Source organism: Cladophialophora bantiana, assembly GCF_000835475.1.
Source record: "Cladophialophora bantiana CBS 173.52 unplaced genomic scaffold supercont1.8, whole genome shotgun sequence".
In the NCBI taxonomy this organism is placed as follows: Eukaryota; Fungi; Ascomycota; class Eurotiomycetes; order Chaetothyriales; family Herpotrichiellaceae; genus Cladophialophora; species Cladophialophora bantiana.
Genome location: NW_015971582.1, coordinates 751,311 through 778,227, shown reverse-complemented (window position 1 = coordinate 778,227; position 26,917 = coordinate 751,311). Strand labels below are relative to the sequence as shown.

The 26,917-nt window shown below is 50.9% G+C and overlaps 11 protein-coding genes across 11 annotated transcripts; 8 read left to right on the top strand and 3 right to left on the bottom strand.

Moving 5' to 3' along the window:
• Positions 1–238: 238 nt before the first annotated feature.
• Z519_05930 (uncharacterized protein) lies at positions 239–2,893 on the top strand (the record flags this gene model as incomplete). The annotated part of the gene is made up of 5 exons (XM_016763670.1): positions 239–441; positions 492–1,290; positions 1,340–1,684; positions 1,734–1,852; positions 1,906–2,893. The coding sequence occupies 5 exons, from the start codon at positions 239–241 to the stop codon at positions 2,891–2,893; spliced, it is 2,454 nt and encodes an 817-aa protein (XP_016619994.1).
• Positions 2,894–3,428: 535 nt separating this feature from the next.
• Z519_05929 (uncharacterized protein) lies at positions 3,429–4,408 on the top strand (the record flags this gene model as incomplete). The annotated part of the gene is made up of 3 exons (XM_016763669.1): positions 3,429–3,635; positions 3,701–3,975; positions 4,042–4,408. 3 exons carry the CDS (start codon positions 3,429–3,431, stop codon positions 4,406–4,408), a joined length of 849 nt encoding a protein of 282 aa, XP_016619993.1.
• Positions 4,409–5,073: 665 nt separating this feature from the next.
• Z519_05928 (uncharacterized protein) lies at positions 5,074–6,087 on the top strand (the record flags this gene model as incomplete). Its single annotated transcript, XM_016763668.1, has 1 exon — positions 5,074–6,087. One exon carries the CDS (start codon positions 5,074–5,076, stop codon positions 6,085–6,087), a length of 1,014 nt encoding a protein of 337 aa, XP_016619992.1.
• A 277-nt stretch (positions 6,088–6,364) lies between these two features.
• Positions 6,365–7,885, bottom strand: Z519_05927 (uncharacterized protein; the record flags this gene model as incomplete). The annotated part of the gene is made up of 1 exon (XM_016763667.1): positions 6,365–7,885. The coding sequence occupies one exon, from the start codon at positions 7,883–7,885 to the stop codon at positions 6,365–6,367; it is 1,521 nt and encodes a 506-aa protein (XP_016619991.1).
• Positions 7,886–8,832: 947 nt separating this feature from the next.
• Positions 8,833–9,970, top strand: Z519_05926 (uncharacterized protein; the record flags this gene model as incomplete). Its single annotated transcript, XM_016763666.1, has 2 exons — positions 8,833–8,946; positions 8,999–9,970. The coding sequence occupies 2 exons, from the start codon at positions 8,833–8,835 to the stop codon at positions 9,968–9,970; spliced, it is 1,086 nt and encodes a 361-aa protein (XP_016619990.1).
• Positions 9,971–10,541: 571 nt separating this feature from the next.
• Positions 10,542–11,498, bottom strand: Z519_05925 (uncharacterized protein; the record flags this gene model as incomplete). The annotated part of the gene is made up of 1 exon (XM_016763665.1): positions 10,542–11,498. The coding sequence occupies one exon, from the start codon at positions 11,496–11,498 to the stop codon at positions 10,542–10,544; it is 957 nt and encodes a 318-aa protein (XP_016619989.1).
• Positions 11,499–12,697: 1,199 nt separating this feature from the next.
• On the top strand, positions 12,698–13,756 carry Z519_05924 (uncharacterized protein; the record flags this gene model as incomplete). Its single annotated transcript, XM_016763664.1, has 1 exon — positions 12,698–13,756. The coding sequence occupies one exon, from the start codon at positions 12,698–12,700 to the stop codon at positions 13,754–13,756; it is 1,059 nt and encodes a 352-aa protein (XP_016619988.1).
• A 716-nt stretch (positions 13,757–14,472) lies between these two features.
• Z519_05923 (uncharacterized protein) lies at positions 14,473–16,314 on the top strand (the record flags this gene model as incomplete). Its single annotated transcript, XM_016763663.1, has 5 exons — positions 14,473–14,642; positions 14,720–15,001; positions 15,053–15,228; positions 15,289–15,659; positions 15,712–16,314. The coding sequence occupies 5 exons, from the start codon at positions 14,473–14,475 to the stop codon at positions 16,312–16,314; spliced, it is 1,602 nt and encodes a 533-aa protein (XP_016619987.1).
• Positions 16,315–18,706: 2,392 nt separating this feature from the next.
• On the top strand, positions 18,707–20,814 carry Z519_05922 (uncharacterized protein; the record flags this gene model as incomplete). Its single annotated transcript, XM_016763662.1, has 5 exons — positions 18,707–18,830; positions 18,880–18,889; positions 18,946–19,065; positions 19,114–20,497; positions 20,551–20,814. The coding sequence occupies 5 exons, from the start codon at positions 18,707–18,709 to the stop codon at positions 20,812–20,814; spliced, it is 1,902 nt and encodes a 633-aa protein (XP_016619986.1).
• A 1,779-nt stretch (positions 20,815–22,593) lies between these two features.
• Positions 22,594–24,651, top strand: Z519_05921 (uncharacterized protein; the record flags this gene model as incomplete). The annotated part of the gene is made up of 3 exons (XM_016763661.1): positions 22,594–22,765; positions 22,822–23,190; positions 23,243–24,651. 3 exons carry the CDS (start codon positions 22,594–22,596, stop codon positions 24,649–24,651), a joined length of 1,950 nt encoding a protein of 649 aa, XP_016619985.1.
• Positions 24,652–25,237: 586 nt separating this feature from the next.
• Z519_05920 (uncharacterized protein) lies at positions 25,238–26,667 on the bottom strand (the record flags this gene model as incomplete). Its single annotated transcript, XM_016763660.1, has 2 exons — positions 25,238–25,967; positions 26,048–26,667. 2 exons carry the CDS (start codon positions 26,665–26,667, stop codon positions 25,238–25,240), a joined length of 1,350 nt encoding a protein of 449 aa, XP_016619984.1.
• Between the last annotated feature and the right edge of the window lie 250 nt (positions 26,668–26,917).

The window sequence follows — 26,917 nt, the reverse complement described above, 5'->3', positions numbered from 1 at the left end:
CGTGAACTTGTTTGTCCCGCCAACGGGCCCAACCCTTTCTCATCACTTTCCCGCTCGATTGGACGGGCGAAGAACAAAGGCGCATCTCCCGCAAGCCCGACATTTCCCCAGGTTTTCATGCGGGGCCGCTAGCGGGGAAAGCGTGTTGTTGTACGGTGCATTCGTTCACTGTGTTTTCAAGGTGCATTGGGGCCTGCATGATAGCACAGCACAAGTGGTGCAGAAGAAGATGCAGCCCATGTCATACAGGACGATTCCTGATGAGTCGACTAACGATTCCCGCATCCAGCAACCTCTGTTGCAGACGCCCGAAAAGATACGACAGTGTCCGCACTGTTCCCGCGAGTTCAAGAAAAACGACCACTACGACCGTCATGTCCGCTCCCATACGAATGAAAAGCCTTATGGCTGCAGAACCTGCGGGAAGTTCTATCCTCGCCGGTACGTTGTGAATGAGTGATCTCGTCATCCAACGGAGCTAACAAAGAAAGGGACACATTGTTGCGCCATTTCAAGACTCATGAAGTAGCCCGAGGGAAGCAAAGGTCTTCCAGGATCGCCAGGCGTGAAGGTCAGCCAGATGCCTCCCCGCCCGCAGCCTTGGACCAGGCCACACACGTGTCCAGTATAGCTCGGCCTCCAAGGCCGACTGCGAGATCAAATTTGCCTCCTGCCGACACCGTCGTCGACACCACCGTGGCAAATCATCACGATGGTAGTATGGTCGTCCGTCCTCCGTTTGCGGGGTTCCAGCATGAAATGATCATGAACTCGCATGCCCCAATCGCCGATTCTGGGTCGCAGCCTTTGGGACATTGGTTTGGTGACGAATTGGCCCAAGTGTCAGTGCCGTCATCATCCACGGATCAAAGACCAAGTGTCGACGCCTTTCCGGGCCACCAACTCACAAGCACAGAGTCCTCTGTGCTAGATGAATTTGATCTTAATGATCCGCTCCTTCAATTTGACGCCACCAACTGGCTTCTAGACGAGAACTTTGTCGACATCGAGAATGTGGCTTCTTCAGTGTATGGAGCACGTCCACCGAGCGGCCAACCACACCTGAAGCCAGCACCCTTGTCTTCGACTAGAGGGAGTGATCGACCTCCATCGGTACTCGATCTGCGACGCATGTGGTTTCTTCAAGTCCGGAGCCACGTGGGTGTAGAGACAGAAGTGCAAGGCGGGAGCATGGAGAGGAGCGATATTGACGAGAGTTACCATACGCAAATGGTTGAAGAACTTCGCACGCCACTACCCAATGAACCACTGCCATCAGTTGATATTCTGGTATATTATTGCCCTCCCCGAGAAATGCCTTGTCTAACCATGGTCGCAGAATCTCTGCATTCACTTTTTCTTCACCCACTTCAATGTCGCATTACCCCTCATACATGGTCCAACCTTTAGACCGAGCGCCAGCAGCACCATGTTCGTCCTGTTGATATGCGCCGCAGGAGCCATGACAATGACATCTGACGCTGCTACACGAATAGGAGCAGGCATCTTTGAACGCGTCATTAGAACTGGAGGCGTCGTTGCGTGGGAAAGGCGGCTTTTACAGCACCCTCATCTGATGCGTGATAATATCAGAGGAGCAGCAATTGGCCAGACTTTTGCCCTCTTGTCAGGGGATCCTGCTCACCGTACGATTGCCGATGCCTATCATGGAACACTAATCTCGGTATCTTCTCTGGCCCTCCGTAATATCTAAAGCTAATCGTGAATCTCAGCTTGCCCGTTCAGTCAGCCTCTTTACCGAAACCCCCGAGTTCGGTCCCAACGACATGGTCTTAGGAGATGATCTTGAACGAGCATGGAAACGATGGGCTCGTTGTGAAGAGATGAGACGGTAACCTGTTTATGGGCTCGCCTTAGATACTGTGTCGCTAACGCCGTCGATAGGGCAGTTGTAATATTGCATATTCAGGATGCTGAAATTACCGCTCTCTTCCACCACGAACCGACTTTCCGACACAACGCAAGCCGACTGCCACCACTTGCACCCGCAGAGCTCTTTCAAGCACCGACCGCCGCAATATGGGCGATGAAGTACAGAACGTGGCGAAGGGGCTGGCAAGATCAAGCAGGAGCAGCTCTGGGAGAAGACGCACACCATTTATCGATGCTGAACTCTTGGGCGACACTCTCTGGGATAGGCGCTACTATTTGCGAATCTCGACACCTAAAATTGCTCTCTGCGCAACGGATAACGGAGTTTCAAGCCGACCTTTTGATGTGGTATTCTTCACCCCAGAATTGCTGCCAGAAAAAGGATTGTCGCAGCCTAAGACAACCTGAGCTTCCATTCTGCTTAAGGCCGCTATGGCACCATACATTTATGGTTCTTACAGCAGATTTCAACGTTCTGGAGCTGGCGGTGGGCAGGCAAGGCACCGATATCGACGCTGCGACATTAAATCATGTCAGAACCTGGATCTGCTCGCCAGAATCTAAACGTTGCCTCCTTCATGCCATGTGCCTCCAGAATATGGTTGCCTCAACAACTGTAGGCTCCGCAGATGCCATTCACACTGCTAGAATCCTCTTCTCGGCTGCTCTATGTTGGTATTGTTATATGCTCTACTTACCTTGGTGTTCGGCCTCAGTCGGATCGGATGCACATTTGTTGACCGATAAGACATCCGAATATCTGATGGCGTTGCCGGAAATTCGGCTATTACGAGAGAACAGGAGTGTTGTAGAGACGCGCCCAGATGTTTTGGACCAGGCCATCGCGGATTTGAAGACGATACTCGTCGCAAACACAGCGGTAATGAGAGCTAGCACGTTATGTGTACTCGAGTCGACTCTTCGACGACTTGGAACGAGTGGTATCTCACGACAATTTGCGGACGTAGTCCAGGCCTTCGTCTCCGGGCAGACGCAATGAAATCTGCAGGGCTGTGTTCACATGTCCTTGAGAGCCAAATGAGTGACATGAAATAGGATGAGAGCGACAGGACTGGGCAAAATAAATGTCGAAAGGGACACCCACAACAGGCCATTTTCAGTCCCTCGTTAGCGAGGACAAAGAAGTAGGACTACTGTCTGCCAGGAGAGCGTTTGCGTCTCGCCATGGCGATAGATCGGCCCTTTGACGCTTAGCCAGGTGTATATTGGCCCCAGTCTTCGCTCGGGCTCGGCTAGGTGGTCTGAATCGAGAATGTGAAGGCTCAGAGGAAATGGAAAGCCGCTTATCTCGGGGATACATAGGACTGATTTGTAAAGCGAGCTGTACGTTGCCAAACTCGTTCTTCGTCGCATGGGCTTCCCGCACGTCCCGCGGAAAAATCGATGCGGGCCTCTGTTTCATCGATGATGGGTCTCAATCATGTCCAGTCTTTCTTACTGATCAATTCAAGAACTACATATGAAACTCAATTCCACTCATTGTTCTGATGTCCCCGGGAGGGCAGACAACCGTGATGGAGCAAGACCATACTGCGAGGGCCCAGTATAAACTGTACTACAACTCTTTCTCGATATGTTCGCTCATGGTCCTGTTGACAATTCGCTGGAAAGGACAGCCGAAGTCGCCCGCCCTGGCTGTTGAACCCGCCGAAACGGAAATTGACATTTATGCTGGGCAGCAGAACGACGAGGAATATCTAGAGAAAAATTGGAAAGGTCAGGTAGGGAAAGGACCGAATCCTGCGAAGCATAGTGGCAACAGGACTGATTAGACACTTTGGCGAAGGTTCCCTTACTGCTTGGTCCTCAATCTGTCGAGATAACCGACAGTCTCGACATCACCAGGTTCCTGGGCGAAAGATATAGTCAGTTACTGCCTGGTCCGCATTGTGAGACAATCAATGCACTCTTGGATGAGCTACATGAGATCTGGTTTGTGAGCCTGTCCTTCACCGCAGACGATGGCCGATCGCAAGGAATCGTGAACATGATCCAGGAGCGTATCGCGCAGCCTACTTCTTCTGAAAAACACAAGGCCGCCTTACAAAGGAAGCTACAATTGTAAGTCTTATCGAACAAGGAGAGAATTTTTCGACGCTGGAACCCTCGTCTGATTGGAACGGACAGCCTCATAGATTCATACCCCTTCAACCCGCACAGCCCGGAAATAGTCGCTCGAGAGGAACTAAAGGCGCGAATATACCTGGAAAGGATCGCACACAACATCGAGGCGCATAACCTGGGAGGCAAAGCCACGTGGATCTTCGGCGACGGTGTGGGACCGACTGCATTGGATGCCCATACGGTAGTCTTTGTGGCTCGTCTTATCGACGCCTCTCGCTCATATTTGATTCCGGATGATGTGTTGGCATATGGGCGACAGCACCTGGAGAAAGGGGATTGGGCAGAGATTACGCAAGGAAACTCAACATTGCATACCTTGTGGGAGAAACAAGCAGAAAGGAGGGCATTAGAACCATCTGGGCAGGATTGACTTGTTTCAAGGCTGGATATGCTCTTTGATAAAACAAAAAACACAAGAATTCAGATACGGACAGAAGAACCTGATCAAGCCAGGAGGACTTCATGAGAGGGAGAATAGTGCCATCCGTTCGATCACATAACTGTCTGGGTATCTCCCGTTGCTTTGTCATCTTTGACCCTGTTAAGAAGAGATAAAGATTAGGAGGAATATACCCGGTATGGCGCTTCAGCCCAGCTCTTCCGCATTTTGGCGTTCGCGTCCCGCATGAATTCCTTGATTTGGCGCGTAGTTGAGTTGGCAGAATCCCCAACACCAGATAGAATGGTGTCATGATGAGTTATAGATTCCCCTAAGCTAACGCCATGGCTTCGAAAACGACCACTCAAGGTCGCGGAAGCGCAAGTGTCTAGTGTATGAGGCGGGGTCGGTGGGAATTGATGCCCCTGGACTGGCTTCAGTCCAACTTCACGTCATGCAGCATTTCCCACCACCGGGAGATCGGGTGAGGCTGTCAAGTAGCAGAAAGGCACCTTCTCCCCGGCCTTGACGTCTTGTAGATAGGATAGGATTGGGATTCAGAACACCGATATAAGGCCCGTTAGAAAGACCGTCGCAGGTGCCGCTCCACTCTCCTCGTCAGCTTACCATCCCAGCCTAAACAGCCGAGCTCGATCATGTCTCATTCAGCACACGGAGACGCCGTCTTCGTATCTGGTGGTACTGGTACCCAGGGTACCGCCACAATCCGTGCTCTTCTCCGCCTTGCTTCCGCCACGCACCCGATCTCCATTCACGCCCTCGTCCGCGACCCTGACAGCACCAAAGCTCAAGCACTAGCCCAGCTTTCGCCGTCAGTCAAGCTTTTCAAGGGGGACAACGACGACCGATCCGCCATCGCCGCCGCCGCAGAATCATGTACCGCGTGCTTCTTCATTCTGCTCACGGGTTGGGACCAGACGGACTCCACAGCAGAGCGACGTCAAGCTGATACTATCCTCTCGGTTCTCTCCTCAATCACCACCATGAGGCGAGTGGTGTATACCACCACCGCAGGTGTGAGAGATCCCAGCATTCCAGGAAACTTTAAGAACCTGGAAAGGGGCACTCACCGTTATGCCTACTTCGAAGGTAAATATGCCAACGAGATGGCAGTCCAGAAGACTGCCGAGGAGAATGGCTGGGCTTGGACGATTTTCAAACCGGCATACTTTCTTTCCAATTTTCTCAAACCGATGGCGGAATTCATGTACCCACAACTTGCTGAGCACCGAATTGTGACGGTGATGCCGGCCGACTGGAAGTATTATCTGGTCGATCCAGACGATATTGGACTATTCTGCGCAGTCGCCGTAATAGGACCTGGAAAAGGACGTGACCTGCCTGACCTGTCGTCGCAGAAGATCGATCTGGTCTCCCAGGTAGGCCTGTTAACCGACGTCACTGGTGCAATGGAGAGAGCCCTCGCAAAACATGGTGAGCAGGCAAAAATTAAGGTCGAGCATATTACCGCGGACGAAGCACAGAGGAGAGGAATTGACTCGTCCAAGACGGAGTACGAGCAGTTTTTGGCGGGGAATCCTACACCGCTTGACTTGCAACGTGTCAAGGATCTAGGATTCGAGTTAGGGACACTCGATGGGTTTTTCGAGAGGGAGATGGAGAGGCTGAAACTGGTGCTAGCCTTGTGAGTACGGGGTCTGCTACCGTGTGGTTCTGGATATAGCTATGGTGAAGGGATGGCGATAACAGCAAGACGATATTTCTATGTAGGGGCAAAAATGTAACTGAACTTGCCAGCACTTCCAATCCTTCGTGGCAACAATCATATCAACGGGCCGACACCGGGGGAATGAAAAGATGGAAATTTTGGCAAACTCTCGCAGAGGCTACTCACAGCCCGCTAGCAGTGATAATCCGATATGTCCTTCATTGAAAGTCTGTCAGTGGTTGCTATGGACTGCCCGCCTAGAATTTCAGGCCAGTCACAGGCAGGTCTTCTTGATACGTCTCTAAATCCTCTGTCACATCACCATATTTGAACTTCAATGTGTCGGTGAAATAGTTGAATCGCCTCTTCCACGGACCCTTGTTGCCAGACTTTGGCAAGCTGTCAGCCGCTGCTGCTAGGACGTATGTCGAGCTCAGCGGGATAAGAGGACACGCCTTCACAGACCCGTCGGTCGGGACGCGCGGGATAATGGTAGACAGCCCGTGTCTGCGCATTCCCCTCAAGAGACGGCAAAGCAAGAAAGCAGTGGCATCGGCACCGAGTGTCCAGGAGGCCATGACATATCCTGTTACCACCATGGCGTTGGGTAGGTCCTGTAACATGGCACTGTGCCAGGCTAATTTGTCCCCAATGCGGTAGGGGTTCCCATCCACCGTGATACTGATCTTCCCACCCCACAGCATTTTAAGCCCAGTAGCTGTGATTATTATGTCAGCATAGAGCTTTGATCCATCATCAAGAAGAATGCCGTCGCTAACCACCTGCTTGATGGTTCCGGTCACGATTTTTGCACCCCTTCGGACGGCATCGTAAAAATCGCCGTCGGGAGCAAAGCACACACGTTGGTCGAATGGATTGTAGCGGGGTGTAAAGTTCGGATCAACCGGATAACCTTCTGGTAGCTGTTTAGTAGCTGCCTTCCGGATGGCGTTCTTAGATAGGGTTGGGAAAAGGCGGCAGAAGTAGTAGAAGAGGATCGGAAATGTCAGGAAATAAAGCCTGTTGAGGATATATGCCAGACGCTCGGGTAGATACTGCTTCAACGAGGAGACCTTGGACGAGTTTGATATCGAAACGATATAGGACGGGCTGCGTTGTAGCATGGTAACGCTAGCAGCCTTCTGCGCTAGAACCGGAATAAGAGTAATTGCTGTGGCGCCGCTTCCTATACAAACGACTCTTTTGTCGGTATAGTCAAGGTCTGTAGGCCAATACTGGGGGTGGACAGTTTGCCCCTCGAAGGAGTCTAATCCAGGAATGATAACTGGCAAAGCTTGCTCGTAATCATAATAACCCGTGCCGAGGACAAGGAATCTCGCGAAGCTTTTGTGCTCGACACCGTTGTTCGTAGTCGCAGTTAACTCCCATAAATGGGACTTAACCAACCAATTCGCCTTTTGAATTCGAGTGTTAAACTGAATATGATTGTCGATTCCTTTCACTGTAGTAGCTGCCCTGAGGTACTCTAGAATGGACCCTGCATCTGCGATAGGATTATTTTTTGTCCAAGGTCGCCAAGAGAACCCAAAGGTGAAAAGGTCCGAGTCGGAACGAAGTCCTGGATATTTGAAAAAGTCCCAGGTCCCTCCGATTGTATCTCGGGCCTCGAAGATGGCGTAGTTGACATCAGGAAGCTCAGTCTGAATGCGATAGGCGGTATTGATACCCGATATCCCTGCACCGATGATCGCAACATCTAAAATATCACGCCGATTGGTAGGGTCCTGTTTATGCTTGGCATTGGGCGTTTTCGACATAGTTTCCGACTTCAAGGGTAGCCAGGTTAAAATGCCGTCTACTTGCTATGATTTGCGAAGCCTGTAAGTCTCGTTCAATATATATAGTACTGTTTTAGGTTTTCTCGTCGTTGCATCAGTCCACCGTGCCCAACTGCGCCTTATCCTTGGGAGGGCACTCCGACGAACCCAGCTCGAATTTGAGCTCGAAACGAAGGATGACTCAAAACAGTTGACAAGTAGACAAGTCACCCGCGTCGATGCAGTCCCACCTCTTCCGAGCGGGACACATGTCAAAGCGTTGTCGGATGCCTCACATTTTGCAAACCCTCCCACCAACTGCGAAAAGTTAGCTTTGCGGCGTAGAAATAAGGTACAAGAAATAAGGTTCGAAATAAGGTACATGAAAGAAGGTGCAATTAAACTGGATAAGGTAGTCACTACTCAGTTAAGCTCTAAATCACGCCAATGATATCGCCCGCGCCCCACGTTCACTGTTATTTTGTGCTGGTTGATACGTTTAGTTCCGTCTGGCCCCGCTTGCATCTGTTGGCGAATGACAGGCTGTTGTTTCTTACGTGTACCAAGTACTTGTAGAACGCGGCTCATGAGATTAACTCTTCGAGTTGAAGCGTCCCGCCAAAGCTTCTCGAGGGCTGACAGCTCAGTGGAACCCGACAGCCGCGGCACATGACCAATCAGCCGGGCTTTTTGGCCATAGTTTAGTCTCCTAGTGGACTGATGATGGAAAGCCCTCTTATGCCACGGCTAGACCACGGCTAGACCACGGCTCCAACCCGATATATACGCTGCTTCTTAAAGTGGCTGGGATGCACCGGGGGCAGATACGCAGGGAAATTTCCACACTCGAACCGTTTCTCGATCGAGTCGCGTCGCGCCACCAGCAGCTCTATCGTTTTCACGCCGCACGGCAGACCACGCGTCACAAACAATATCCTCGTTGGACAATGGCTCCTCGGCCAGAGAAGGTCGATGTCCACAGCCATTTCTTACCATCATTCTATCGTGAAGCATGTCAGGCTAACGGCCACGGCACTCCTGATGGATATCCTATATTACCGGTACGCATTCTATCGCTCAGCCGTGACAGTATCTCCTAAGCACAGTGTTCAGGAATGGAATTTGGAGGCGCACATGCAGATGGCCAACAAGCTGAACATCACCAAGTGCTATTTATCCGTCTCTTCGCCAGGGGTTCATCTCGTGCCAAATGACGACGATCTTGCGCGGAAGATTTGCCGTCAGTGCAACACGGTGGCTGCTGATGCGAAGGCGCATTTTCCGGAACGGTTTGGATTCTGGGCGTCACTTCCACTGCCTGATGTGGACGGCGCCCTCGATGAACTTGCCCATGCTTTTGATATTCTCAACGCCGACGGAGTCGCGGTCTATTCCAATACTCATGGATACTATTTGGGCCACAGCGCGTATGAACCTGTCTGGGCCGAGCTGAATCGTCGACATGCAATTGTTTTCGTGCACCCAACTACTCCCTGTTGCCTGGAACAAGGAAGCGGAAACGAGGTTAGTTGCCGCAACGCTTCGCCTCTTCCACAATTTCCACGCCCCATCTTCGAGTTCTTTTTCGATACCGCCAGAGCTGTGGTAAATTTATTCTACTCCGGGACGATCGCTCGTTATCCCAATATTAATTATATAATTCCTCACGCGGGGGGTTGTCTACCGCCTTTGATAGAAAGATTCTCATCTTTTGGAAGAGGTATTCCGGGCCTCCCGGTTGACGAGTCGGTCACTCCAGTCTTTGTGAAGGAGAAACTGCGGAAAAACTTCTACTTCGACATGGCAGGAACTGCATGGCCCGATCAATTACCAGCTTTACTTACATTTATCGACAAGAAGCACATCCTTTATGGCAGCGATTACCCTTTCACCCCGGCACAGTTTGTAGAACTACTTGCTAACACAATGGAAGAGCATATGCCTCGGGTGTTGATGACTGAGGACGAGCGGAAGATGGCTTACAAAGGGAATGCTGAAAGACTATTTCGAACCCAAAGGGTGGCTTCAAAATCAGAAACCTCTTCCAACACCTTGAGCGAAGACCTATTGCTGAGAGAGACATAGAGGAATTTTGGATGGGTCTTCTGCCAGCAGTCGGAGGCTTTGCGCTCTATCCATGTCGAAGATTCATTATTTGTCATTGCGACGCCTCTCCTATCCAACAGCTGTCCGCTCTAAATTTGCTGTACGGTCGAACACGGTCATGGGAACAGAGGGTTGTGTATTGCGCGTTGTATTCTCCGAATAGAAACTGCGAGTAGCTGCATATAGTGCACTATTGAGAAAGGAATTTCCCTGCTTGTTTTCCTCGGCTTCGATTGGATTACTGAGTTGTGCTCGATGCATGATACCACACCGATATTAAAAGTCCCACAATACCCGCCGGGGCAGTGCAGTTTACGGGATAAAAGTTGATGATCTCGAGAACAGACATTTCCCAACCGATGATCTTTTCCACTATCGGATTCGCTGAAAACTCGTCTTCACCAAGTCTCATGGATAGACTGAAGGAAAATCAAAACGGATGCCCATTTTGTAAGCTGTTCAACCAATACTCTATGTTCTCTGACTCACTTAACCCGCCTTCAGTTCCAAGACTTCATAAACGTCGACTGCACTGCTTCAAGGAAGTCCTTTAGTGTTGGTTCCTTCCCTCCTGAATCTCAAAAGATGCAGCACATTCCAGGGCGAAACCAAAGACTCGCAGCAAGAAGCCGGAACACTGGTATGAGTACTCGATATGATGCGGTACGTTCGTCATCAGCCTGCTCTCCACCCAAGGGGAGCTTTTGAAAGCACGCCCGAATTCATGCATTGTGTTGGCATTTAGGTGCCAGAGTGTGTCGGCATCTCCGACCGAGTACAACACCTGTACGCGAACGTCTTTGGCATAATCCGACCAGTACGTCGGCCATTGCATATTAATATCGTACACTTCAGCGTCGGACGTGTTGGATTCACCTCTTCTCGACGAGAAAACCGAAACGTCGAATAAAGCAGCATGTTGCCCAGCGGCTTGCTTCTGACGGAATGCATGAGGAATTTCAATGACCTTGCCGGTTATTTCATAGTTGTCTCCGAAGAAGCGCGACATAGGAGCCGTGTCTGGAGAGCACCCCAAAGCTGACAGAACCAGACCTGACAATTTATATGTGGGTGAGCTTCGGCCTGCTAGGCCTGCAGCGACGGTGGCGACTCCTCCCCCAACTGAGCAGCCGTATAAGACTATCGAAGAAACATTCAAAGTCTTGCAGAACTCGGTCCATACCGCCGGGAGGGCCAGCTCGTGTAACCAGCGTCCATGTGTTTGGATATACGTCTCTTTACTATCAGTCGGAGGAGGTAAAGGAGTAGTCCCGCCATAACCCGGGCGATTAAGAGATATGACCGGGACACCTAAGAATTCAGAGAATGGGCGTACGGTATGTTTCTCGTCGATGTCGAAACTGTCACAATCGACCGAACCACCATGGATGAGAACCACCAGTGGTACGGCAGGAGAAGACAGTGTTACGGGATGCGCCTGCTTGAGGAAGCTGCTGCCGGTGACAGTTGTCCCGTCGGGCAGTTTCAATGATAGGGATTGAGCCATGTTGTTCGGTCCGGTTGTACGTGTGCTTAATAGGCGGTGGGATGGCAGAATGTGTCTCTAAAAGACCCCGAGTGGCAGTATGAATCCAGCACAGTTATGCCCTTTTATGTCTGCAAAGGCCACTGAAGCCTCATCTGTAAAAAGAGGGCCAGCACTCGAGATTCGGTGTGGGGCCCATGTTAATCAGACCGTATGTTGCTGGTGGATGTAGCGCCGACCCCCCAACCAAATATGTGTGGTTAGCCTTTGACTTCCCGTCAGAAATTTGCTTCTTTCGGTAGTGAGTTCCATTTCTGAGTCGTCAATGCAACCGCATGTGCGCCTCTAGAGCACTCTCATTATCATCACATTTCCACGGGTTTCCGGAAGGTCTTAGACCTTCCCGCACAGCACTAGGTAGACGAGTCGAGCTTAGTGCATGCTCCCTGGAACCTTCCCTAATGGAGAGGGTGGATCCGCCGTCCCGCGTCCCGCCAGATTGAACAATTCTTCCCACTCCCGGTTCACGAGCGCTGCATAATTCCAGATCAGACCAATCCATCAACCAGGAGCAGGCCAATTAGTTTGGAGACAGTTATGAATTGTTGGTCATGCACATACTATCAGCCAATATGTGGGAAGCACTGATAGCCGTCTTTCCCACCCATGAAAAGCTCAAGAGCCGAAGTGGGTCCTCCTTGGAGTAGGAAGCAGTCGTTGTCATTGAGTGCTGATGATACCTACCACAGCGATGGTAGACTAGTCTCTTGACGATGTCTAAAGGCTGTGTGTCGGGTGCTTGAGCTGAAAGCAGATGATGAGACATCAATCCCGGCTTACCTCCGCTGGTCCCCCGTAGGAAACCAGCCTTGCAGGATCCAACCTTGGATATTCCTGTGCATTTATGACAATCTTTGGTTAGGTTTGCAAAGATATCCTCCATCAAACAGGGGATTGAGTAACAGATTGCTTCATGAGCAAGGTACTCGGCGACCTCTTCCATCAGGCGAATCCTGTCCTGGGCGTAAAAGTGAGGACGAGGTCTCTAGAAAAGAAAAGGCAACGAACTCCAACAAAATTGCCTCCGTCGTATTGGTCCTCTCCTTTAGCTTGCAACAGAAAAGTCCAGAGCAAGGACGACGACTTATAACCTTCAGCGGCACGGGCTTGAGCTCTCAGCTCACCATATATCACTTCTGCGCACACCGAGCGTCTCCACTATGGTCACCGACAAGATCCGCCCATACAATGATCCCAGGATCTCCTATCGTTCCGCGCACCTCAACGGCATAACCTACGGGTACATCTACTCGCCCCGTTCCACCCTGGTACCTAGTCGTGGCACAATCTTTTTAATCCACGGCTTTCCCGACGTCAGCCTAGGCTGGCGATACCAGATTCCTTTCTTGACCTCCCTCGGCCTGGACGCGATCGCTCTCGACTGCATCGGATACGGGCGCACAGACTCCCCCCGCTTCAACTTGTCGTATTACACCTACAAACGCATCGCCGCCGACATCGGGACGTTGTGCGCGCAACTCGGCCTGTCGCAGATCATCCTAGGCGGCCATGACTGGGGCGGCGCCATCGTCTATCGCGTTGCCCAATACTACCCAGCACTAGTCACCGCTCTATTCAGTATCTGTACGCCTTTTTTCCTCCCGAGAGCGAAATATGAACCTCTTGCGCAATTGGTGGGTAAGAGACTTCCAAATTTCGCTTATCAATTACACTACGTGTCTGGAGAGATCGAAGAGGCTGTCAACTCGAAGGTGGAAATCCGGCAGTTCCTGGACAACATTTACGGGGGACGGACAAGCGATGGACGCGAAGGGTTCGATGCAGAGAAGGGTATCGATCTCAGGATGCAAAGGGAGATTGGGAAGAACCAGCTGTTGAATGAGGAGGAGATGGAGTACTATGTCGCGGAGTTTGCGCGACACGGATTGAACGGACCATTGAATTGGTATCGGAGCCGCGAGGAAAATTACGTCAATGAGTGGCGGGACTTTTTCCTTGAGGGGAATGCGAGCGAGGAGGAGGTGAGGAAAAGAGTGACAATTCGTCATGAAGTTTTGTTTGTGCTTGCAACGAATGATACCACACTGAAGTCGTTCATGGCAGAACGAATGGTGGAGCGGATACCGAAGTTAACAAGGCGAGAGGTCGCGACCGGTCACTGGGCTCTTTGGCAAAAGCCAGATGATGTCAATCGGCTCATTGGGGACTGGCTAAAGGAGAAGGTGTTCCCCCAGTTAGAAAGGGAGAGCAAGTTATAATCCAGGCTGGCTTGTAAGGTTTGCGAGGCTAGTAGGTGTCATTCTTCAGAATCCAGATACAAGGCGTGTGCCCGTGTCTCTAAGCTTAGCAGCAATGTAGAAGGCAGTATCAAGCCTCTGGTTCAGACAGGGTAGTCAGTCAACTCGACACGATTTGAAAATATTACCCTCTGATCTCTTGCCCATGTCAATGCTCAGCGGTTGGAAGGCCATAAGACCAGGCGTGCCTGACCACCACACCGGGACATCAGCAGCCTTCTCAGGGCTATTGTCACCTTCATTTCAACTGATAGAACCATCTTGCCGACCAGGGGACTACCCTCTGCAGGCTGAGGCCGTCACCGGGGTTATTCTAACCAGCACGGGTTCTGGTTAAGGTAGTTCGTCAGATTGCTTTCAATATTGACAAGCACACTTGGATTGCCAAGGGAATTTTCGAAGTTCAAATTGGCGACAGGCCAACAATCGCGTCCTTTGATAGCACTTTACTGATGGGGGTAAATCGGATCCATGTGTGAGCTACCACTTCGGACAACGATTGGAACTATCGTTGAAATACCGTTGTACATCCCACCACCCCTTCCTCCTGATGTAAGCAGTACGCCGTCCTCGGTACAGAAATATCGGCGTCTATCGCCCAAAGTGACATCCCACAATTTCTAGTAACCAGTTCGCATTAAGACCCATATCGCTGCAGGCATCTCGAGTACCGCAAGATGACTTGTACTCTCGAGCATCCTACCCTTGGCAAGATCCAAGGAAACGCGAACAGCGGTGTCATGCAGTTTCTAAATGTCAAGTACGCTGCCTTGAGCCATAGATTTGGTTGCCCGGTCTTGTACGAAGGTGCTGGCTCTTCGGATGTGATCGATGCCACCAAAATCGGGTATGTGACACTTTTCATCACTGAACAGGTAAATGACCGTTGTGAACCCTGTGCCACTGACAGATTTATTGCCATAGTCCAGCAGCAATTGCCGGCAAAAACAGCTGCTACGAGGAGTATGCCTTGATCCAGCAGAAGCTTCCGGTCCCCGACTTTCCGCCAATGTCCGACACAGAATGCCTCAACCTCAATATCACTGTTCCGAATGTTCAGACTCATGGCAAGGGTCTTCCCGTGTTGGTGTGGGTACACGGGGGAGCGCTTTTGGTGGGCTCAGGTACCTGGCCACAATACGATTTTGCAGCTCTTGTGCGACGTTCAGTTGAGCTCGGAACTCCATTTATTGGGATCACCATCAAGTCAGTCATTTGCTGTGCTATAAAGTTCCTCAAGGCCTGACCTTCCCCAAGCTATCGTACAGGTATTTTTGGGTTTTTGACTTCAGAGGAACTACGCGCGGCTGGATTTCAGGCCAACAACGGTTTGCGTGACCAGAAGATTGCGTTCCAGTGGATTAAGAAGAACATTGCAGGGTTTGGAGGAGATCCAAATCAAGTAACGGCTATTGGCCAGAGCGCTGGCGGAAGTAAGTGAACATCTGTTCCGTCTCGCATGATTCCTTATCTTTGACATCAGTGGACTTAAGTCTCCCTAACCCTTCTGCTGCAATCAAGCCAGCCTCTCTTCCAGCGCCTCGCTAGTATTGCCGGAACATGTCTTCTCGGGAGACCAGTTCCATTATTTGTGCACGAAATGGTCTATGAACTATTTTGTGAGGCTCAGGGTCTCACCGGTCTTTCTGGACAAGACAGAATCAAGGCAATAGAGAAGATACCCAGCGAGGAGCTGTCTTCCAAGGTTCCTCCTTCCGTTCCAGCACTTCCAGCACTGGACTCAGATTTTCTTTGCGCCTTGCCTACCTTCCAGAGCGCAGAGGGTTGGTCTAAAGGCGGTAATCCTGCTATTCCTGGCCTGAAATGGTGCAAAGAGCTGCTTGTGGGTGACATGAAAGACGATGTACGTGAAAGCTTCAGTGGAAGGCTACTCTCATAGTTCTGATATATGACAGGGCACTATCTTTGACCGCGCGCTAGCCCACCGCATACAGGACATTGCCAGCGCATTTGAAGAGAGCTTAAAGCGCAACATTCCCCAGCAAGGCAAAGCAATCGACTCCCTCCTCTCAGCCTACCACATCTCCAGCTCAACCTCTGATCGCGCAGCCTATCTGTCCATTCTTGAGCTGGGAAATGACATCGCCTTCTACATTCCGGAGGAGACCTTCGCGCGCCGCTTTCCGGGCACGACGTATGTGTATCATCTAAACGAACCGAATCCTTGGGATGGACCTTTCAAGGGCTTTGCCTCGCACCTTTTCGACGTCGCGCTCCTGTTTAGAAACTACGATTCTCAGTTACCCGTGCACGCCATAGAAGTGGGACACGCATTCGGAGATGGCCTGATTAAATTTGCTAACGGACAAGCTCCGTGGCAGGCGAGTACGCAATCGAAACCTGTGGCATGGGTCTTTGGAGGAGATGCTGGTACAGGGGAGTTGAGAGAAGATGTTCCGGAGAATGTTGGCAGGAGGAACGCAATTTTTGAATTCAAGGACACACTTGGATGGGATGCTTTGTATGAGGCCTGGACTGGGTTTATCGGCCAAAGATGAGAGAATTTGAGACGTGTTTGGTTCTTAGAACAACAATATGAACTCGACTATATTTTCGTGATTCGCTCTGGTAGAACTCTGTCACAACACACGGGCTCCTCTATGTGGGATAGCCGCAGAGGTAACAATGTTCGTAGAGCACTGGTACAGAGTAAGTCAATGTGTTAGACCGAGACTGATCGATATCATAAGAAAGCAAAAGGACCATGAAATACCGGTGGATATATAGAGGGAGGAGTGCCCAATGCGCCCAGTTATGCTCAGTGCACTCGGCACTGACCAGAATTGATTCTCTAGGGCCACCTATACCTCAACTGAAATGTCCGACCTTGACGTTTTTCTCACAATCTCAGTTTTCAGTACGACAACCGTAATTGGTGAATCGGTATTTTGGCATTGCTTTTAGCGAGCTCGGGTGCCAGTGCCTGGAGCTGGAAGATATACGACTAGAGCATTTCCTCACTTGCGCCAATGTCTCTGTCCTGTCGCTCCCGCGTGGTATTCCTTCCACTGGCTGTCCGGTGAGCGGGACTCACAATGTGATCGTGCCCATTCAGCACGTGGGGCCAGGCTTGTCGATCTTCTCTTCTTTTCACGTCCTAGTCGTGATTGAAACTTCGACAACATCTCCTCTGAGCTGTCACTGTCGAGTTTAAGTGAGAAGCTGTGGCGACGGGACTTTTGCGACTCGTTACAATTTCTGTCGAGGCAACGTTCACTTGCGTTACGGACGTTGCTCTCTACGAAAATTTTGAGACAAACACCGATGGCATTGAAGCATATCAAAATATCAGCAGATTTGCATTTCAAGATATGTAGTTCTAACAAGTGCTCTTGAAGCCGCATTCCCATGACCAACGGCAAAGATCTTGGCTGAGGTTGCTGCCAGATGGCTTACTATTCTCATTCAACCTGTCGCCAAGGTGCAACCTACATCATCGCCATCAGCGGTAAGATGGAATACTTCCTGAGTCTGCTCCCATATGCTACAAAAGAGGTTCTGATGAGGGCAGACAACGTGACTGTCTTCATTACAAAGATTCGTCTCAAAGTTGACTACACAGTTCTCGTATGAGTCTAGATTCTCGAGTTCCTAAGGACGAGAACTAGTTAAAGGGTTAGGCTATAAGACCTTTTCGCCACATATAGTCTTCGCTATAAGACTGTTGTAACAAGGCAAAGTGGCTGTGCTGGGATGGTATAGGGGTAGCAGGAAGGAGATTTGGCTGGTCACATGTCGTATCTCGGGAACGTGGTACAGAAACAGGAGTGGATCGCCTCAATGGCGAGGAGTGGCTGTAATAGCTCAAGGTGTTGTGTCTATCTAGTGGGCTGTCTCTGCAGGAGTAAGTCGGAAAGACGAAGAAGAGGGGGAAGAGAGCTAAGAACATGGGTCATGCCAAGCCGTGCTCCTTCAGTCACGTGAGAGACATATCATGTGACATCACATGTCAAATTAAAAAGGACCAAGAATGCAGGACGGTTCACAGTGTTGGCAGAGTGCCATTCTTTACAGATTGAACAGAGCACTCTATGTGTTTGATGCTGTCTACCTATTTCTGAGTGTTTCATCGGCCCTTTCCTACTTCTCAATGCCGTCGCCCTGCTGGGCACTCGCTGCCCTAGCAGCTTCCTCTTGGGGGCGGTGTTGGTGGTGTTCGTCTATCTGCGTCAACCAGAAACGCGTTCTCGATTCCCGACCTGCTGGACAGGCCTCTGTGCGTTGTTGCACGTGTATGCCGAATCCCGAAGTGCTGTGTTACACTATAACTTAGAGAGCTATATAAATTCTAATTAAAGCGCTCGAAAGTATCGTCAAGCCTATATTAAATTCTGAAGGAGAGGCCAAAAAATGAAGACTCTAGCAAAGGTGACTGTAAGGGAAGGCTATCAATAGATAGACAGATCAACGGAAGGAATTAGTAGTGATATCCTTCGTATACTAAGCGTATATACAGAGACTCAAAGATTTCAAGAGGGTTTGAGGAACTATACAAGGAGTGTAGGTTCTTACCCGTTCCTCTTCCGTCTAGCCCCTTGGCGGCTTTGCTGTGTTTGTTGGTAGGGCCGTAGGCGGCATCGCCCTCGTCCCAATCCGGGGTGAGCCGCGAGTAACAGATTTTCCAGAACTTGGCAGTAAGAAATGGGGTGGCTACGGGGCAAGTGGTGTGTGGTCGGCAGGCTGTGGTTACCGACATCCCGCTGCACCACCATAAACCATCACCCGCACCTGCACCACTTCCATGGGTGCAATGTAAACATGCTACTCTCAACGACCAGACGCCTCAACAACTGGCTTTAAGCATGTTCTCGCCGCCTCGTGCAGAGGCCCTTAGGAGAAGATCTCAGTAGCATTTCTTCAGGAGTGGCCTCTTCCCCAGACTGAGCCATCATGGCTCACAAGAAGTCCCAACAGCAGGTAACTCTCTCACATTCGAACTGGCATCGAGCCTGTACTAATGCACAGCAGGAGATGGTCCAGGTTGGTTCGTGTCTTCTCTGCTTCGGCTATCCCCGTATGTTCTCTGTGTCAAGAATGTGAACTAACGTCGAGCTGCGCCTTAGATAGATCAGAGTATGGATGTTGAGTGAGCTCAGATGTCTAGTGGAAACCTCGCTAACGCTCTGAAGACGACCATCTTCGCCGTTTTGGCGAGGACGGCCATCGACACCTCGCCAGACATCGGGACAGTCGACAAAAGTGTTTGGTGCCTCATACTCCCACGCCGATATGCTCAAATTTGATTCATTGTAAGACATCCAGGGACAATGAAGCTGTGTAACTGATCGAGTGGACAGAAATCTGGGGCCGCATTCGAGGCCAAGGACACCTCCCGCGACGTCAGCCCGATCATCGCAGACTCCTCCGCCAGACAGGCCGCATTTCCAATCTCCAGAACGAAAACCTTACACAAGCTACACCTCATCTGCATTGGGCGAAAGCTGGGACTTGGCGGGCGGAGGAGAACTCGAGGGGGATGATGATGATTTAGTCTATGAGGACGATGAAGATGAATTTGGGCTGCCTAGCATTGCAAGCATGCGTCGAAAACGGAGCATGAAGAACAAGGCTCCGAAGGCGGACCAAGTTTCATATCCGAATCTGTCGCAGACCACGTCTGCTCCGGCTCTGGCACCATCCCCATTCCCGCACGCTGTTAGATCGAACAGTTTCGATATCGCCGAAGAGCGGAATCCGCTGTCATACCCAAGCACAAAGAAGGGAGAAGGCAAGATCCTGAGGCCTCAATACAAGGATATTCTGAAAGATCCAGCAAACTCCCTTCACCTCATCAATTTCCCTTCCTTACCCTCGAGTGCGACACCCAAAGAAGCAGAGGCACATAGCACACGGATATCCCGAATCAACAAGTTCAAACGAATTTTACAAGCGAGCTCTGTGTCTTTGCCAGACTTGCGAGCTGCAGCATGGTCAGGGGTGCCCGAAGAGGTACGTGCAATCACATGGCAGCTCCTACTTGGACATCTGCCAACCAACAGCGAACGACGTGTCACAACGCTTGAGCGCAAGCGGAAGGAATATCTTGATGCTGTGAACCAAGCTTTCAGTTCGGGAACGATGGCTAGCCGGAATGCGTCGAGCACAGGACTCGCGGGGCTTGCTTCACAGCCACCCATCACCACCGGCCGTGGGCGAGGACTAGACGAGGCAATTTGGCATCAAATCAGCATCGACGTGCCTCGGACAAACCCTCATATACCGCTGTATGGGTTCGAAGCTACTCAACGATCTCTCGAGCGCGTTCTCTATGTTTGGGCTATCCGGCATCCAGCAAGCGGATACGTGCAAGGAATCAATGACCTAGCTACGCCATTTTGGCAGGTATTTCTGGGCACCTATATCACGGACCTGAATATCGAAAGTGGAATGGATCCAGGACAATTACCGAGACCGGTAATCGACGCCGTCGAGGCGGACACGTTTTGGTGCCTGACGAAGCTGCTGGATGGTATCCAGGACAATTACATCGTTGCGCAGCCTGGGATTCATCGTCAAGTTGCTGCTCTGAGAGACTTGACGACCAGGATTGATGCAGGTTTGGCCAAGCATTTTGAAAGTGAGCACGTGGAATATATGCAGTTCAGTTTCAGGTGGATGAACTGCCTATTGATGCGAGAACTGAGTATGAAGAGCGTCATTCGCATGTGGGATACATATATGGTAAGACTGGCTTGCCTGCTGTCACAAAAGTTCTGCTGATCCCCAAACCACAGGCCGAAGAGAATGGCTTTTCCCAGTTTCACCTCTATGTGTGCGCAGCATTCCTCGTCAAGTGGTCTGACAAATTGGTGAAGATGAATTTCCAGGAGATATTGATGTTCTTGCAAGCATTGCCAACTCGCGAATGGACAGAAAAGGATATCGAGCTTCTGTTGAGCGAAGCGTTTATTTGGCAAAGCCTGTTTCGCGGCTCAAGAGCGCACCTGCGGACTCAGAACAGCACCGTGCCGATGGGTTCACTTGGTCCTTCCACTTAATAATTTGTCATGCACTGACTGTTCGACCTTCTTCTCTCAAGGGTCCTGACCTTCACACAATTGTGTCTTCACCAAAGCGTTGACTAGAAGACACGACATGCTGATATTGCCAATCAGTTTTTCTAGATGTTGATCTTTACATGGCTCTAAGCGGAGGCTCGCAACGTCCGTAGCGCACACTCATGTAAATGAACTCAAAGCGAAATGGCCGGTGGACTCTCATCAACATCAACGACGACAACACCTCCGGTCTATGCCGTCAACGCCGTCAACGAGGCGCCCACCCAAGGACATGGAGGATTAAAGATTGGTGATCACCATCGTCGTTTTCTTCGGCCAAACTGGATGCAAGTCGCCTCCCCTCCAGTAGGCGGATTTTGCTCTCATCAGTCAAGGATCTCACTTGGACTCTCTTAAGAAAAAGAGCATTGAGCAACTAGAGCCAGTACATTGACGCGACGAACGGGATATGAACGGTCTGCGGTGTAACATGTTCCAACGCGATCACCGCCACCGTGACTAAGGTGCGCAGTATTGCAAAGCGCCATGATGATGATGCGAATCTCATCCATAAGGAACCCCTTACGCACTACGATGCCGAATCTAACGGCCCCAAGTCGATTAGCGGGTGTTCATCACTCGCTAACCTCGCCTGCTTGACCTGGCCAACGTATGAAGCCGTTGAGACCAAGGGCAAAGATTTGGAAATGAAAGGACGGGGGCGGCGTTCAAGTGACGTTCCGAGGTCACTCAGGTAGAGGACGGTCGTCCCATGCAATATGGTGGAAAACAAAGTTTACTATTCGCAAGAGTTTTATATAGCCGGGCAATTATTTTGAGACTCCGGTCTTTGAATCTGAAACATTATGATGTTGCACGCGCTCTTCTCTTTCCGGTTCGATACAGACCTTGCTTCTTGCCCAGCGGGAGATATGATGTATCACAGTGGATTCTGTAGAACATTGAAGCCGCCGAAGCCCCTCGGAGGTAGCCAACAAGGCTGACAGAGCGAGAAGCCTGACCCAGCGAGGCGCCTCGGTGTGCTTGGTCTGTCCCTGATCACGTGCTAAGAATGCCATCACGTGGCATTGCCGTTTGCTTTTCTGCCTGGCCGAATAAAAAGGCTGCCTGCGCCTCTTTCTGCTTCTAACCTTTTCTTCCACCATCATCCATCATCCATCATCACCCTCCACCAAGTACCTGTCTTTCATCATCGTCCATCTCGAGCTCATCTTTCCCTCTGCACAGCCCAAAGTTTCATGCATTGTATCATAGGTTGGGACTGGGTTTGATTGTGGCGTTTCATTGCGTTCACTTCCTCACCTCTCGCCGCAAACGGCCACTTCCGCGTGCTGGCGCTTCTGACCTGGAGACCTTGGGGTTTTGAAAACATCGTGACGGAGACTCTGTGCATGCAATCAGCACTTGTAAAGTGAAAACGGAAATCCCTATCAAGAGTTGCATGATATTGGGAAAGTGGGACTTTGCGCGTGTCGTCGTTGAGAGTGGCAGACCTGCATTGGCAGTGCTGTGCAAGAACGACTGGTGAAGGAAGCAGGGTCGCCTGAAGTTGAACTCAGTTCTCTCAAGCTGGACTTATTATTCGTTTACTTACAATAACATCTCCCTTTTGCACCCCCTGTCGTCCTTTGACTTTGTCTCCCTTGGAATCTATCGCCAAAGTCACCGCACCCTCAACACTGTGCTCACCTTCAGCTTATTACGACAAACACATCCACTTTCCTCTCCTGATCCTTTGCCACTGGCTGGCGCGCCGCCATGGCGTCTTACGTATATTTCAAGTTCAAATCACAAAAGGAACCTCAGCGTGTAACAATCGATGGGCCTCATACCGATGTCTGGAATCTGAAACGTGAAATCATCAACATTTCTCGGTTAGGTGATGGCACAGACTTTGACCTGAAGATCTACAAGGAGAACAGCAATGAAGGTAGGTTCACTTTTGCCCATCCCTGTCAGCTTGAGTTGTGACTAACAGAGTTCCAGAATATACAGATGACACTGAAATAATCCCCAAAGATTCGACTGTCCTCGCCCGAAGATTACCTGCCTCGGCGCCTGGGAAAGGCCGTGCTGCTCGTTATGTCTCCGGCAAACCGCCAATCAGTGCTAAATCCACGGCGACAAGCGCGGCAGTCAAACCACGTAAGACGGTGGATATGGCCAAGGCAATGACGGAACAAGAAAAGCTGCAAGCTATGCTTCAGGTCACCGACGCGCAATGGCAACAAAAGCAGGAGGAAATGTCACATGAGACTCGAGTCCCTATGCAGGGCAAGCCGTTCAGTAAGAAAGCGAATATTCCGGAGGGCGAGCCTCCACACGGCTACATCTGTTATCGCTGTGGCAAAAAAGGTAAGAAGTCACTCTTTTATGATTTGAAGCTATCGTCCGCTGACATCCCTAGGACACTGGATCCAAGCCTGTCCCACCAATGACGACGCCTCTTATGACAACAAGAACCGGATCAAACGGACTACTGGTATTCCTCGATCGATGCTGAAGAAGATCGATCAAGCAGACATTGACAAGCTCGATGATGCTCAAAGACAAAATCTTATGGTGAACGCCGAGGGAGAGTACGTCTTTGCGCAAGCGGATGAAAAGGCATGGAGAAAACACCTGGAACAGGTCAAGGCTGCCGAAGCGGCCCAGAAGAAAGAGCAAATTGGAGACAAGGAGCTGCAAGATCGAGGCTTGGAATGCTCGATTGACAAGCGCTTGTTTGTAGACCCAATGAAGACACCTTGTTGCGGGAAGACATATTGTCATGTTTGTATCGAAAATGCATTACTTGAGAACGATCTCACCTGTCCTGGCTGCGAGACCGAGAATATCAGTCTCGAGCGTCTTGAGCCCGATGAGGAGATGAAGAACAAAATCAAAGAGTACGAAGCAGAAAAAACCGCGGAGAAGGAACGGTCTAGAAGTCCCACAGTTGTCGCCGAGTCACCAAAGGCCAAAGGCTCTCCAGGCTCTCGTCCGAGTTCTCGAGATGGCTCTGGAACACCTCAATCAGCGAGCGGTTCGGCGAGAAAGCGCAGTGCAAGTGAAGTTGACGCAGCCACACCTTCGGATAGCCTCGCAGCCCCGGCCATGAAGCGACAAAAGTCTGGAGAAGCCGTGTCATCGACACCAAAGGCATCTGACACTGATGCGAGTGCTCCCAAGGAGAAGACTTCGACTCCTGAGAGTAAGAACGTGCTGCCTGCAAACATGATGCCGCCCGACTTGTCACAAATGCAACCAGGAAACAACATGAACATGCCCATGATGCCCGGTTTCAACCCTCTCATGATGAATCCGATGATGATGGGCATGGGCATGGCGGGCATGGCTGGAATGAACCCCATGAACTTCATGAACCCCATGATGATGAATTCAGGAACCATGGGCATGAACTTTGCAAATCCAGGCCAAATGCCCAATTGGAATATGCCCGTGAATATGAATATGAACATGAACATGAACCAGAATCAGAATCCCAGCACCAACTTGAACCAGAACCGACCAAGCAACTTCCAGAACTACAATCGCCCAAATCGAAACCCAAGCTTCCCCCAGCAACCCAAACTATCAGCGCCACAACAGCCAGCTGGAATGACAGGCGTCCCGACCGGGCCCAAAGCGCTGATGAACCAGAATCAGAATCAGAATTTCTATCCGCCCTCCGGTCCCGCGGGCAACAGATTCTCCAATCAACAACGGCATGTGGGAAATGAAGAAGACAATGCGTATATGCGACAACCTGTCAATCCCCATCGGCATGTTAACCGGAATCGAAAGCCGCGACAGGCTGATTATAGGGAATTGTGATGTGAAGCATCAAAACAACAAACCGGGAAGATTGAATGGGAGCATGCTAGAGCTGAAGGAACCGATGTGTCCATCGCTTCATGAAGGTGTCTGAATACGGAGAGCTCACATTACTTTAGACGGGAAATGGGTAAACAGGAGCCATATCAGTGAGGACGACTTATGAATTGATGTCCTTGAGTGACAGTCACTGTGTCTTATGTCGGCTTTCATCGTCCAAGGCTGCCGTTATAGATGGAGTGTATATCATTGCCAGCGACATATGGTCGCTCACCAGCCTCGCCTTCATTCCATGGGAAAGAGGCGAGCATTTGCCGATGGCCAAATAGGTCGTTAATAGATGTCTATTGAACATATCAGACTCGCGCTTACCTTTCCTCTGCCTTTTTAGCCGTTGCAGCATTCCGCCTGTCCATTTCCTGTGTTTCCCGGATCGATATCGCTTTTGTGCCTCAGGGCTTGCCCTCTCAACCATTTTAATTTGCTTCACCGCCCAAATCTGATGAGCAGCCATTCACCGTCAACGTAATGAATGGACTTGAAAGTCAAGCCCCCCTGGACATTCAGTTATCGTTCTTGCTCTCCCCTACCCGAATTGCTCGTTCCAAGCCCTCCGCATCTCCAAGGCGGCATCATACCCATAACACCAATCCCTCGTCTTCCGGTCCGCAATCCCATAGACGTACTGCCTACTATCTTCTTGGTTCTCCATTGCGCCGCCGTCGACCCGCTGCAACGCGGCGTCCCTTTCCTCCTGGGCCGCGCCAGGTGGGAGGTGCAAGATATTGCCCGCGCGAAGACTGGCGGCCTGGACGGCTTCGGCGCGATGTTTGCGGAGAGATTCGAAGAGGTCGAGGGCGGAAGAGAGAGATGGTCTGGATTTTGTTCTGTCCACACAATCACATTTGACGTCGTTGTTGGTTGCCGAAGCAAGAAGCGAAAGACACTCTACCAATGCGACGGCGTCCTCCACGGCCATGGAGATGCCCATGGACAGATAAAACGCCATCGCGTGCGCCGCGTCGCCCATGAGCACGAACTTTCCCGACACCGACACCCATTTTTGGAGTGGCTCGACTTGATACACGGGCCAGTTGTTGATGGTCTCGGGATGGACCATGTCGATGAGACTGGTGAGTTTGTGATCCCATCCCTGAAAGAGGGATTTGATTGCGCCGTGGTATGGCGAGGTTTTTGTCCAGGAGGCGACCGTGGTGGAGTTGACCTCGATGTCGTCGTCCCGGTGCGAGAGGACCATGTTGAGCTTGGTCGATTCATAGATCATGTAGGTCATTGCTGAACAGTTTTCCCCAATCCTAGAAGTAGATTATTCAAGAGGTCCATTAGAACCGCGCGCCAGTTGATATATATACTGCGATCAGTCAGGGGAACATACCACAAGTGGTTGTTATGCCGTTCGACGAGATCGGCCGTAGCAGGATTTGCTTTGATGTTTGCGACATCCACCATTGTTCGATACGCAGCCCAACCAGTTTTCTGAGCGCCTTTGTCTTGGTCTCCCAGGAATTGAGCTCTCGCAAAGGAGTTGATACCGTCGCAAGCAACAACCAAGTCGGCCTCCATCCTCAGTCCACCTTTCACCACCACGGCGCCGCCCTCGAAATCATACTCAACCACCCTCGAATCAACCCTCACCTCCGCCCCAGCCCGCACGGCATGCCGGTGCAAGATCTCATGCAACACCCCTCTGTGCACGACCACATACGGCGCGCCGTACTCCCGCTCTAGTCCTCTCACGTCCACGCTCCCCAAAACCCTCCCGTCCTTCCACCGATGAATAAAAAATGTCCCCGGCAGGGCGGCTTTGGCGAGGATATCCCCTTCAAGGCCCCACTGGAAGAAGAACTTGATCGCGTTTGGGGTTAGTTGCACGCCCGCGCCGATTTCCGCCAGCTGTGGCGCCGCCTCGAGGACTGTGACCGAATGCTTTTGCAGCGCGAGGGCGAGCGCCGCTGAAAGGCCGCCGATGCCGGCGCCGACGATGATGATCTTCATCGTACATAAAACGCGCTGACATGTGTACTGTGGATGGGGGGAGGACGTTGAGATGTGGAGGTGAGGTAAGGTCAGTGAAATGGCTGGGTCTATCCGCCCGCAATACATGTGGAGTACGGGCTACACACACACAGCCCACAACTAAAAGCTCGATGAAGATGCCGATGAATAGGTAGGCATTAGTCATACTAATAGTTAGTCCTCTACAATCGGATAATTCCTGCCCTTAATGCATACGGACGGTCCAAAG